This window comes from Stegastes partitus, unplaced genomic scaffold (genome assembly GCF_000690725.1).
Source record: "Stegastes partitus isolate 25-593 unplaced genomic scaffold, Stegastes_partitus-1.0.2 Scaffold21, whole genome shotgun sequence".
NCBI classification, from domain to species: domain Eukaryota; kingdom Metazoa; phylum Chordata; class Actinopteri; family Pomacentridae; genus Stegastes; species Stegastes partitus.
Window position 1 is genome coordinate 1,723,085 of NW_007577752.1, and position 14,322 is coordinate 1,737,406.

General features: G+C 41.0%; 1 protein-coding gene across 1 annotated transcript in view; it reads right to left on the reverse strand.

The window, feature by feature from the left end:
• The window catches only part of cspg4 (chondroitin sulfate proteoglycan 4), a 72,319-nt gene that overhangs the window by 24,308 nt on the left and 33,689 nt on the right, over positions 1-14,322 (reverse strand). Inside the window, exons 2-5 of the mRNA XM_008294683.1 lie at positions 8,477-8,640; positions 3,409-6,963; positions 1,740-1,928; positions 1,288-1,563 (exon numbers count right to left, since the gene is read on the reverse strand). Of these exons, the coding sequence (XP_008292905.1) occupies positions 1,288-1,563; positions 1,740-1,928; positions 3,409-6,963; positions 8,477-8,640 (4,184 nt within the window). The remainder of the gene's footprint in view (positions 1-1,287; positions 1,564-1,739; positions 1,929-3,408; positions 6,964-8,476; positions 8,641-14,322) is intronic.

A 14,322-nucleotide genomic window follows, 5' to 3' on the forward strand; every position in this document is an offset into this window, starting at 1 on the left:
CACTAAACTCATTCGAGTTGTGCATTCGAATCTTTAAGAGACAGTTTGAATGAGTCTGGCAGTAGCAAAGCGCGGGAGGTTTGTCTGCACTCTCACATTATTATAGGAATACACCAGGCCAGTTTATTTTGGCTTCAGGCGGTCCAATGGCCTCGTCAGTTTTTCCACAATGGTTCAGCAAAGCAGAGCAGCGCACGGGCAGACCGGGGCTAGATGTAGGAGCTATAAGATATGTGTCTAACTAGCTCCACTAAACTATGTGGTCCATTCAGAATGCATGAGGTTTTTCCACCGGTAAGTACTCATGCATTTTTCATATTTTCCTAAAGCTGGAGCACATGGAGGGAGACCAGATAGCTGTGCTGCAGCAGCTCCCACATTCCCCCACCCCTCTCCATCTGCTACAACACCACAAATCCAAAACAGCGCTGAGTAGTAACCGGGGGAAAGTTCCACGGTGACACCTCACTGTGGTAATCCTCCTGAACAACCACCGTCATCTAGTCGTGAGAGGAAGGTGTTAGACTCCCTGGAGGTATTGAGATGGGGATAAATCATGGATTATTTTTTCTTCTTCTTCTGGGATGTTTTTGAATTTTGGAATGTTATGAATCTTTGCCCAAATAAAAATCAGGTGCTTTTCTTGAACACTCTTCTTTGAAAGAAATATAATCAACTTAATCCTTACAACGTTAGACTGAGAATCACATTTGTTTTGGTGGACTTGGCAATACATGTGGCACACATACGCTAACCATTTGGTGGAACCAGTCATTTGGTAAATAAAGTCTTCAGTTACACGGCGTCTATCCGCCAAGAAGCAGGGCTAAAACAAATGTCAGAATTTTGAATGGAACTTAGAAAACTGCAGCAGAAGCCAAATGACAAAACAGACTTTTTAAAAAATCTAAGATTTAATTTCTGCAGGTACTGGCAGCTCAGACATTTTTGGCAAATATGTGTTTTTAAAAGAAGCACAGCATTGGTACTGGGAATAAAGTATGCCAAAATAACATGCACAGGGCAGAAGAGCTGCTTCATTAGGCATCAGCAAATAGCCAGTGACTTTGTTTATTAGCCAACAGCTAATCATGCCAATACCAGAAGCGACTTTACTTTTAGTTGGCTCATGCAAACATTTATGTCAAGTGATATATGGGGGGAGGGGGGGAGTGAAGAACAACAAAGTGACAGTGAGACATAATTGTTCACGTGTCTATGATGACATCTGTTGTTGGAATCTGTAAGCATATTTCTAATTTCTCTACACACATTTTGTCCACGTACCTCTTCCCATGTAAAGTAAGCAAGTTCATCTCCATCCTGGTAGCGGATGTCGCCGTGCTGCGGTGGCTCCTCCACAACAAATTCGATATTTGCTGAGCTGTAGAAGGGATGCGAAATGTTTATAATGTCTGTATTAATTACTCTGCTGAAGCCCTCCCTCACAGTAAAGTTGAAGGCCTGGATGGGGATGAGCCGGGGCACGATGTTCACAGTGATGTCCAGGTCCTCCACTGTGGTAAAACCATTACTGACGTCCACCGTGAAGGCATCGTTGCCCTGAAAGAGATGGATGTTAAAACAAGTTATGGACATGATAAAAATAATACTTGTGCCTTAGAGCCATCAGAGACTGTGGCTGTCTGCTGTCTGATTTTATTCTCACTGTGAATATGAAAGAGAACAAGATGCCACATCTGATTTATTACAGCAGAATACATTAAATGCCAATAAACCTGGATGGATGCAGACACGTAGAGAATGCGCCCCTGATCAATGTCTTCCTGGGTGAAGGAGTGAATGTAGTCGAGGACAGGTGAGGCTGTGCTGTCTGAACTGTTTGTCAGCTTGACCACATGGCCGAGTCGAGGAGGTGCTTTAATAGTGAACACCATTTCTGTAGGCAGAATATCAACTTGGTCCACCTAAAAGGCAAAGATACATGCTGTTAATTTACATCGTTTCATTACTGCTTTGTAGAAAAACAAGCTTGCTCTTGTAGGAAAATTACACATAGTTTTCCCTCCATATTTAAGTATACCTGAAGTTGCTGGCACATATAATACAACTGCTAAATTTGTAGTATCCTGTGAACATGACTACATAGCCACTGTGGCCCACCCACCCCTCTCTTCTCTCGGAAAAGTGCTCAGAGCTGCTGACAAAAATAGCAGAAGATTGCACAACTTCTCCAGCAACAGTTGGCAAAACAAGTCAAACTTACTAATAAAACGTTGGAAAACAGTTTTCATTTCAAACTGGCTCCTTCAAAGCTGCATTCAGACTGACTTGCCTTCATCATTTTTTGTTTGAACATGTACATTGTGCTACATGAATGTACACTAAATCTAATAAAACAGTATTTTATAGTGTTAACTTTAGTACATGAATGTAGTGCGTATACTTAATGGCCCTGCTATGATGTATGGTATAGAGTTGAGACACAATGTCAGACAGCACTGGGAACAGAGACTGAAAAAGACATTTGTGACATTTGGGAACATTTAAGGGCAAAGCTGCAGATTTACACACAGACAGATTTATGGTCATCCCACTTTAAGAAGTTTTATTCAGCTCCCTGGAGCCTGAAGCCTTGTAGTGTTTAGCAGTCATGCTTGTGTTTGAAAATATTTCAGAAGATCATACTACTTCTCACAGGACACATATTGGAACAGCTCCTAGAAGCCAAGTCAATATTTTACTTCTCGTAAAGGCCATACTGTCAAGGCTTTGTTCAGTTCATATTTCAGTAGTATGTGTACTGAGCAGTCAATGCTGCACATTTACCATGAATACACTGTTGTGAAACAAAAGTTTTAAAAGAAAGAATGTTTTGCTGTCTGAGAAGTTCCTCATTATTTTGAATGTTTAGATATATACACAGAGTGTATATGTTATGAATGGACCAACAATTTAAACCTCATTAATTGCTTTCAAGATGAAGTGCAGGCAGGCTCATCTTATAAATTACAGTGGGCTTCAGGAAGCTCCTCAGGGGATACTTGGTGCTCTGTTTTCCACACTTAATAGAGTATAATTTAGTACATAAACCAAATTAAAAGCAGCATCTCTACAGTCGTATTTAGCCCTGCTTTCATGTGGTTAGGATGTAGATTAGAGGCAGCGTTACAAAACAGCAAAGTATGCCTGGCAAGTCATGTGAAAGGGCATCTCCACAAAGAAGAAAATAAACTTAAAAAAGACAATGATAGCTCTGTCAGGAAATTATTGCCAAATTGTATAAATATTATCTATCCTGTTGAATAAAAACAAATGTTTGCAGCACAGATTGAATGTCAGCCAAGCGAATTAATTTAAATTTGATGACTTAAGATCATATGAAAAAGTCTACACTCATGTAAAAAAAAAACTGTCTCTCAACATATTGTAGTAAGCAAACATTACCTTGAGATGATCCTGGTTGATAATAGTGTGCTCTCCCTCATAGGAAATGATGACCTCATTGGTTATGACCTCAGGCTCAGAGAGGTAACCTTGCTTAAATATTTTAATCCTGAATGTGCCCTCTTCAGAATGTCCTCTTGCTTGGACAGTGAAGCTGAAAGAGTCCTTGGATCTCAGACTCTCATAATTGTGCTCGTACGACACAACTCCTTTCTTCAAGTCCTCCTGCGTGAATGTTGTAGCCTCAATTCCACTGACAATAATCCTGCCATCGCTGGGTGGTGACGTAACCTGGAACTTGATCTCGCTGTCATCTCTGATGTCAATGTTGGAATCAGCGCTCAACAGGCTAGTGTTAAGGGTCTTGGTGCTTCCGTGGTCGATGACAATGATTGTGTTGTTCACTACTCTCAGATAGGGCTCACCTGCCTGGATCTGGAGCAGCGCAGTGGTCTTGTGGATGCCATCTGACACCTGGAGTGAGAAGCGTTCCCGATCTGCTCCGTGGTGAATGAACAGGATCTTTTTATCTCGCAGGTCAGCTTGTGTAAAACGGAAAAGGGGCCGTGATGGATTAGATGTTGCGGCGATAGTGCCTGAGAGGATTCCCTCTCGAGCGTAGACAATTTGAGAGTCATTGAAGCCTGAGTCATCATCTTTAAACTGAATGACATCAGTTGTTAGCAGGCGCTGACCGTGGCGGACCACATTGAAGACTTTATCCACAACCCTCACAGGAGCATGCTCGTTCTTGGACTGGATAGATATTTTGAAAACATCCGTTATTGTTTGCTGATTGTCTGAACCTTCTGCTCCTTGATCAGTTACTGTGAAATGGAACTCATCACTGCTTGTCTTGGAGCCATCGTGCTTGTAAATAAGCCTATCAAGCTGGAGATCTTCATTACTAAAAACTCTGATTGCTCCCTCAAATCTCGGCATTCCAGGTGGGGAGTCCCTTATCAGTCGCCCAAACTTAGGTTCTTGTATGACCCGATACACAAAATCTGAAGAACTTGGAGACTGCATCCAGAGGTAGTTCTTGTTTAGAGTTTCCTCACCACCCTGCAAGACAACCAGCCTCTCAATGGTCAAAACAGCAGCATCTGCATTGGCAAGGATGTTAATTGGGAAGGTGTACAGAGGAGAGTACTGATCCTCAGCAAAGACTCTGAACTGAAACTGGTCTATGCTATCCACAGCTCTTTGCACCCGGACCTTGTAGCTGACAGTATTGTCCAAAATGTCCTTCTGGGTGAAAATGTCCCCCTCAACCAACTCTTTGTCTGACAACTGGAGAATACCCAGTGTTGGAGGCTTGACGAGGATGTACTTCACAGTTTCTGAAGCTGGATTTTTACCTTTTACTTCTGCCTGAAGCTCTGAGAGTCCAATTGTTTGCTCTTCACCACCCTCCAACTCCAACGGCACCAGGTTAGAAACTTTCACTTGGGCAGGTATGATTTTCACTAAAAAGGTGTTGTTCCAGAGAGAGAACTGCCCCAGGTGGGTATTGAACTGAATCCGTTCCACCACAGTATCTTCCTGGTCACTTGAGTCTGTGCTGAAGTATCTAAGGCGCTCTTTATCCAGATCAGATTGATGAAAAGTTGTAACTTGCCTGTACATGCCATCACTTGTCATAATTTGCAGTTCTCCATATAACAGAGGTTGTGTGATGTTATACATTATATCTCCATTACGAGGATGAGCGAGAACAGCCAGATTTTGAACACCTATGGACGCATTGCTTCCTTGAGACAAAAGAAGGCCAGTGTTGGTGACAATAGTCATATGTGGCTGTGTCACAGACAGCTTAAAAGTTGTTGAATGGCTTACTGACTGTCCATCAGACACTTTCAAGGTGATTTCAGCAGCACCAACTCCTCTGTGTACAAAATAGATGTGTCCATCTTTCAGTTCCCTGCAAGTGAACTCTGAAATGCTTCTTCCTGGTTGCTGACCATTTTCCAAGTAACCTGCATCCACGGAAGGCTCAGAGGTTACAGTTACTACTAATTCATCACAGCGGGTGTCAGAATCCATGATTTTGATGAGGCTGGGACTCAAACGTGTCCGGCCATTTGCTGTGATGGTGATTTCTCCTCCACCAAGTTGTGGTATATCATTGACAGGAAGAATTTCAACTGGGAGGACATAGTCACGAGGAGTTTTCAAACATTCTGGAAGGTAGCTGTTACTGTGAGCAACTACCTCTAGCTGGATTTGATCTGCATGCCTTTCATTTCCATCATGCATGTACTTGATTTTCTTATTGACAACATCCAAAAGAGTGAATTTTTGTGTGCGTCTTGTGTTGATGTTCATGTCAATCAAGCCATACCAAGGATCATTCTGGAGAGTGAAGATTATCTGAGACTGACGCATTCCTGCAGCACTAAGGTCAAATGTAGGGCTTAAGTTGTTGATATCAAGAATAGCTTCTCCACCTTCTGTCACAAACAATGGGGTGACATCAAGAAGTTTTGTTACATTTCTGAATATCTCTGGCATGTCATCTGTCGGGTAGCAATGTTGTTCATTCAAGTCAATATCGACATATCGAATGCGGACAGGTGGGGAAGTTGTAGTTGATTCTGTGTCGTAATAACTTGAGTAGTCATAGTCCTCTCCTTCACATTTCACATGAACATCTTTAGTGACCAAAGCGTCCTGCAGGCTCCTGTCCTTCTGATTTACTTTAATTTCCCCCAAGCATCCAATGAAGGATTCAGCTGTCATGTCCTCCTCTACGTGGTTTAAGGAACCGCTGTCACGGAAGACTTCCTTCATTTTCCCCTGGATGCCTCCTAAGTACAGATTTCCAACCAAGTCCAGACTTTGTGATGAGTCAAGGGGAAGGGAGGAAGACTGGCTGTCTACATTAAGAACAAAAGAATCCTGACTGACCTGAACCTTAACTCTATGCCACTGATCATCATCCAGCTGCACCTGGGTATTCTCCAGTACCTCCACACTACTTCCGAGGTTCAGCATACCTTTGAGATGGCCTTTCAAAACACCAATAGCAATGAAGTCTGAGTCTCGGCCAGGGTGGAAAACAAGCAAAGCATCCTCAATGGTGGTTTTCATTAGGAACTCCAAGGTCCTTGGAGCACCACTAGCTCTGCTCCAGGTGGGGAAAGACACAAAGGAATCAGGCGTGCTGAAACTCGTTGCCTCCCCATCCCCAGCCTCAAATTCACTACTGCAGGATTCCTTCGTGTCGTGGCATTGCTTAAATGCTGAGCTAAGGATATCAAACTGATGGGATTCAAATTTGACCTCAGTCATGCAGCCGCGGAAAGGGGGAATAGCAGTGCTGAGGTAGGAAGCGTCCAGATCTCCTGTTCCTCCAATCCAAATACCACGGTCAATGTTGAGCTGTTCCCCATCATCGTCTACAGGTACATATGTTGGGAAGATATCATCAATGATCATGGTGAGCTTGCCATCTTGCAGTGTCAGTAAGACTTTGTGGTACAGAAGGTTGTTCAGCTGTACTCCTTGAGATGAAGACAGTGTTATCTCACCAGCCCCCATGTTCATCCGTGCCTATGAAAAAACAAAAGTATTGTATTTTAGTCAAAACTTACATTGCTTTGGAACTGTTCAACATGTGCATTGTGGTGCACAGGGTATTTATTTATTTATGTATATTTATTTGGTAGTGTTGTCATATAAAATTATCTACATTTGGAGAACACACAGGATAGATTCTGAGAAAATAACTAAAGGTAACACCTTCCATAAAATGGAATGGTTATTATGGGTTACAACAGCCCAATTAGTTATGTTATAAACAAAAAACTTTCTTTTGAATGCACAAACATCTGCTGAAATGCTACAATGCGCTCAGTCTGAATCTCTCATTTACCATTTATGGTGGTTTAATTCCTTGACTCATAAAACTCTAGAATTTAAGTTTAATTTTTATCATAACATTTATCATCCAGGCAGTGTATATACACCCCCAGAAAATTGCTCAGGTATATTCTCAGTGGTAACTAAGCTATATTTTAAAAATGATTGTGTTCCCAGAAGTTTCACCGATAACATCAGAGATCTGATCTTTTCTTTCAATAATGTTGAGCTACATAATTCCAACACACACCTGACAGATAGAACAGTTTAATTTTTGCAAAGCCTTGAGTCTGTTTGTTTTGTGTAATCTCATATTACTAAAAGAACACTAACAACAGTAATGTTTTCTTTTAAGAAACATACCCTGAGAGTTCACCTCATTGGAAATGCAGCTATATTGTCCTTTCTGGGGAGAATCTACATAAATCACTGGTATAGCATACTTGATGCTAATTCTGCTGCTTTTCAAGGCTGTCAAGCAATTAATTATAGATGTAAACTGTCATGGTTCATGTTCCAGTGAGACATCTCGAGAAGACAACAGAAAAATCGAATCAATTTAGACAGTTTGTCGAGTGACACCTCATGAAACGTGTCACTTCCCTTGAAGCTGAAAGGATCTCAAAACTACATTCAGAGTCACACCGTTCGTAACCTGTTCTCCCACATCTACATGTTTCCGCTGCTAATTTCATTTGCAATGTCTGTAGGGAGGATTTAGTGAGGAATGAATCACTATCCAGCTGTAATAATAAAAATGGTGTCATTTCTATGTGTTAGGCATTATAACTGCTTTAAATTATTCTATTCCAAAACAATACGGAAACCGTTGCTTTACACCTAATGCACTTGTGATAACAAGGAAATGGAGATGTTTTTTGTTTTTTTTTACACTGAGTTTACATAAACGTTTAGCTATTTAAAAAGCTATATGTGCTAATTAGGCTAATTATGGGGAAAAATATGCAAAACCATTGACTCACTTTTCTAGTGTGTAATTCAAACCCTTCTAATGAGAAATCTTCAATTTGTTCAAGTTGTAGGTCAATAAGAGAGACTGAGCAAAATGATTGTATTTTAAGTTTTATGTTGTTGTTTTTAAAAAATATTTTTTATTAAAGTCTGATTATCTTTTAGTTTACATTAACATGGGTGTCATCCCAGCCTTTCTTTAAAAAAAGATATAAAATGGTCAACTACTCACCTGTACTTTCCCATTTTGGAGCTCAAGGAACAGGTAGTCCTCCATCCCTGCAGCCAGGAACAGCAGCCCACTTCGCCGACTTGTTTTGATCTGTAGTGACAGGTGGAAGGTGGAGACATCTTGAACGGCTTGTAAACTGCAGAAGCTGTCCCCGAAGTAGGATTCTGTGAAGAGTGAATATAGGTTATAACATGTAAAGGTAAGAAAGAGACATCATGTTTGCCTAGACATCAAAGGAATGCCACAATCTGCATTTTTGTATGTGTCTCCCTACACACAGACACACACAGCCATCTTTTCTTTGACTTTGTACCATTTTTTAGGGGGTAATTTTAACAGGAAAAACACCAAATTCTGGTAGGGAACCTAAGACAGCCTGATTTGATCATTTGAATTCTCTACACTGTGACAACGTTACAGGGCTACAATGAAATAACATAAAAAGACACCTGCTGGAGATGCCACAGTATACACTCATCCTACAACTGCTGACTGCCAACTCAATGAATTCCAGTGTGGAAGTTTGGAGAAACCAATTAGATGAGCATTTTTTAGAGTCTCACAATCCAGTGAAACTTTCTCATGAACTGATTTCTATATTATCAGGTGTCCTCCAGCTGCTCCTGGCTGAAGAGGAGCTCCTCTGGCCTCAAAGGGATTCTCTCACTGAGACATCACTCATTACCCCTGCGGAGGTTTTCCGGGCATATAGAGTCTTGGGGTGCAGGATTTCCTAGGCTTGAGCTGTCTCATTTTCAATGATATGCAAATTCAGCCACCTGCCTCAGACTGTGCTCTCTGGAGCCCTTGACAAAATGTAAACCAGGGAGGAAGTCAATTATTTCCCAGTGCACATGCTCTGAAATTAAACTGGACCACCTCCAAGACCCTGTTTCCTCAGCATGGGTTTTCCATGGCCTTAGCCAGAAGATAGAGAAAGGGGCTTTCCATTAGTCACCCACTCGCCCTCACAGGGGTGATAGTTCAAGACACAGAAGCTCACTGGAACACAGCGAAGAAGGCAGTCTTCTGATCATGCAATGCTAATGCTTTGGCATATTTAGAATAGTGAAGCAGAAAGAGACAGTGCTGTGGCAAAGCAAGAACATTCCTTCAGGATTACCAGGGCCAAAATATTCCTTCAAAATCAAAAGTAGCAGTCAGTAGTCTAGCAGGATGGTGGGCTTACTGCCATAAGGCAAGAAATCGCACAGAATAAACTCTCAGACATAACTGAGTCAAAAAAAAGAGGAACAAAAAAAAAAGATACCAAACATTCACATTCATAGCTATAAATGGAAAAAGTATTTTCTCAAGACGGGAGCAAATGTGTGTGTATGTGTGTGTGTGTGTGTGAGTGTGTGAGTGTGCGCCTTTAAAGGGCAGTCTGTGTCTGTGTTGCATCTACATTAATGCCATGCTGCCAACTTCAAACACTGAAGGGTACATTTGTCCTTTGGTTTCTCATCCCGTAAATGAACCCTTCCATCTCAGATCTGCAACAAACATCGGAAATGTGAACAAAGACAATCATTTTGATGTCAGCAAGGACGAAAGCAAAGCTTTTATCATCACGCCCATGCTTTTGTGATGTCACTAAGCGGCATTTGCTTTTGGTTCCAAGGCTGCCTTGTCATGAACAAAGTCAGTGATGAACGGTCTCAGCACGGGGCCAAATACACACAGAGACTTTCGACTCGGCACTATGGAAAAACACTGGTCTTCTGCAGTCAAAGAAACACCATTTTGCTGTCTCAGAAATAAATGTCAACGGAAACTGCTTTTGACTTTATCGAACAAAAAAAAGAAAATGGAAAGAAATTAGAAAAAAACTAGTGAAAGACAATGAAACCGAGCCTGGTTATTCAGAATGCAAATAGAGCTGAACATGCAAATATCATTTGTATTGCTGATCACATGAAATTATCACAGTTACACATCATTCATTTTCAAAATGTCACTTTTCGGAGGCTATTGTCGTTAGCTGCTACTCTCTGTGCCAGAAGCTATTAGAGTACAGTTCTGAGAGTTTCTGCTAAGGCTAAGGTATTCTAAATGAAAGACTGGTGCTAATTGCACAGGAGCCTCCAGGCTGAAACTGAAAAATGGGGGAACAGAATCTTTTCTTACAGGCAATTGCATTAACAAAGAAAATCGCAATGAGCTCCATGGTTCTTAAACCCAAGCTTTTGTTGGATTGTTCACTGAGCATGGGGATAAAAAGCTGAAGGAGAGAGCGATGCCAAGACAATTCTGCCTGGGGATTTTCTGGTTCAAATTCAGCTTGCTGCTGTTGCCTTCAGGAAAAGGAGCACATTTTCTAATGATACACACAAAAGCTTTACTCTCTGCAGTGTACCTGGAATTCATTAGTTTTCCAGCTAAGCTGTGTAAAGCTCTGTGTAGAATAGGCTTCATGTAGGAAAAGCACATTTTCAACATGCTATCTGTATAAATGCACTGCTCTATGACACTTCTATTGTTTCTGCACCCTTGCTTAAACCTGTTCTGTGCTCATACTTTCTATTAGGGGTGCCAAGAGGGAACCCTACCTACAGAATGAAAGAAAAGCGTAGCCATGAAAGAGTTTTTAGAATGGGTCAGTGCATCACAAACTGCCTGTTTTCTGCCGCAACATAACACTAAGCTACATTCTCCATCTTCTAGGCATGTGGGTGGTAGTAGATAGGATCTAGCTGAGGTGATTTCGCTGACACGGCATCATTATCTGTAAAGGATCATTCTTGCTCCTTAAGAGCGTAAGCTGGAGCTGTGAGGCTGCTGCCACACTTGGTGTCGGTCTGTGTGTGGAGGTTTAACCACCTAAGAGGACAGTCTCTGATCCCCTTCAGCAACCACACCCCTCCTCACACTACTTTATTGTGTCAAGCAGAATCCTGGTCTCAGGCCAATGCAGATGGCTATAATTTGATGACTGACTGCACTTGTATTTATAATGCTTAGAGGAAACTGAGTCCTTCTCTCTTTCACGAACGACCGAATGAATTACCCTGTTGTCTTCCTCTCCCTTTCCTCCTCTTCTCCATCCTCTTTTGGTTTTCTATCTAGTAACACATGTCCGGAAAAGCTATGGGGAAGAGCGACTCGCTGACCACAAGTGCAGGAAGATTGGAGACATTCAGTCGGCTTTGTGTCCTGTGACTTATCTGTGCCTATGAGTCAGAGTCACTTCAGTCATCTGTAAAGTCAGCATGAAGATGTGCTGGACAGAATATGAGCTTTGAGATGCAGATTTTTTTTGCTGCTCTGATTATATTGGTTGCTAAAGAAAATCCTCCTAAGTGTCTTGAAGATGGTGTCTAATTGACTTGACTCATGTCAGCATTAACTGAGTGTGGTTAAAACGTTTCAGAAACAGGAGTAAGTTTAGCCTACCTAATGTGTGTTTCTCTTTTACACTTTGCCATGGTAACACCGCCTGGAATCCAAACAAACCACCTACTTGCGTAACCCATGGTTAAAGCATGGTTAGCCTGACTAAAAATAGAGGTTATGTTGGTCATTGCTTTCCTTTGCTGGGCTGTGCCTACTACAACAGGGCATAATGGCCTCAGGATATAATTACGTGAAGGATAGGGTGTTGTTAACCATAGATAAAACTGGAGTGCTTTTAAGTGTGTAACGTCGTTTACCATATGGCAACATGGTCATTACCATGATCAGCAATTACAACTCTCACAAGGGTCAATGGCACTTGTGTTTGTGATAAACGCTCATTTTCCAATTATGTCTGCAGTTAACAATTCGATGGACTGTGAAGACGTGGACTGTGATATTGCAGTTTCGTACATCACAAATCTAATGGTAGAACCAGTTGACTGATTGGTTGATTGAAAACCAATCGACACTCTTGATACTTATCTAAAAAGCTCCAAAACATTGTAGTTTCAACTAACTTGCTGCATTTCTCTGTGAAAGTCATTTGGAAATTCAATCAATCAGTTAAGCAAGATTAGACTCAACAGAGGAATCAGTAATGAAAGGAGCTGCAGACATTAACAGACACATCACAAATCACATTTGATGGTAAGTTTCTGTTTTTGTTTGTTATCGTTTTGTGTCTTTGTTTTCCATTTACAGATTAAGGGATGTATGACAACCACAATTTTTTTTTTGTTAGTGCACAACAGAATCTACAGCTATCTTACCACAAGGAGATGTTCGATGACTGATAAGAAGGTAATTTTAATAAAATCACTGACTCCACTTTTAATGTAATTCATTATGATTTGTCAGTGGTGGGTGGGACTTTTACAAATGATTCCTATATAGTAATAATTTACAAGAACAAATACTTCTTTGCCGAAAGACAATACCACTTAAATTTTTGTCAACATGATAAACTGCAAAATGCTTCTTCTGAATGCATTTGCAAAACTTTCACAGAAAATAACTTGTTTTTGTACAATATATATATATATATATACATGATAAACTGCAAAATGCTTCTTCTGAATGCATTTGCAAAACTTTCACAGAAAATAACTTGTCTTTGTACAGTATCTTTTTTATTTTACAATGAAACATCATCCTCATTTAACTGTAATATGAATAAATTTTTTCTTTGGTTGTGTAGAAATATTCAGCTTATAAGACAGGATGTGTTACTATTTTTGACACATAAGTACCAAAGTACTTTTGTAACCTAAATCTAAGTAACCCTAACCTAACGATACTCAGGGATCCTGGGTTTTGTGTGCCCACCATCCACCCCCACCACCTCCCTCTGGTTCTAGTGCTTTAAATAAGCAACCAAAAAAATGCAGCTGATGAACGTAATCAGACAGAAATTATGTATTTATCAAAATTGTTGTGTAGTATATACATCTCAGTAACTAAGCTGCCAAAGCATTCCTGTGTGTAAATAAAACATTCAGTGATTTATGTTGGGGAACCGCTTAATGATAAACACTTGCCACTCAAATATTCAGATCATATACATATGGACACGAATAATATTCTCAAACTAATTACAGCGCAGTAACTGCTCTTAAAAGGAAGTGATCATGTTGGCAACATGTTTACAGGCCTGACTCTGAATACAGCAGTCTGTATAAGGAAATACTGCTAACTGCAGCGCTGTTAAACAGCAGAGAGCTGAGCCACAACTCCACATACCTTGACAGAGCTGCTTTATTAGGACCCCTTCCTTCCCCACAGACTTTTCAGAAGTCACCAGGGACACACTTTTATAGGCTTTATGGAGCCATTTCTCAGACCCGACTATGTCAGTGTGAAAGAAAGCTGCATAATTTTAGCCCCCTTTTCAAATCCCCATCTACCTCTGCGTCCCTCTGAGACACCCCAATGCTACCGTGAGTGAAGAGGTACAATACTGCAAAACAAAACAAAACAAAAAAACAAAACAAAACCAAAAAAACAGGCTTGTGGAGCCACAGCATGAGGCCTTTCCCTCCCTGGCAATAAGTACAACTTTTCAGGCTCTCTCTCCGTAAAACTCACACTTACACAACAGACAAGGGGTGGCGGCGGCGACGAAAAATTATGACCTTTCTCTGTGAAAGGAGAATGGCAGTGTAATGTAATTTTAGCTTAGGAAAATGGACCTGTGAGAAAAGGGAGGGAAAGCATGGAAAGGAGGACGTGAAAGACTCAGTGTTGTCTGGGTTTGTGCTGTTAATGTAAGAGGGGGTCTGAAAGGCTGGGTTTCTATACCAAATGAAAAGGAAGCGTAGTCTCTTTGGAGGGATATTAATAAAAATGGCAGCCTTTTCTCTATTTGGACTAATGACTTCGCCGAAAAAAAAAAAAAGTATTTGCACCTATTTTCTTTTTTTTATCACTGGATTGAGAGAGATGGAGGA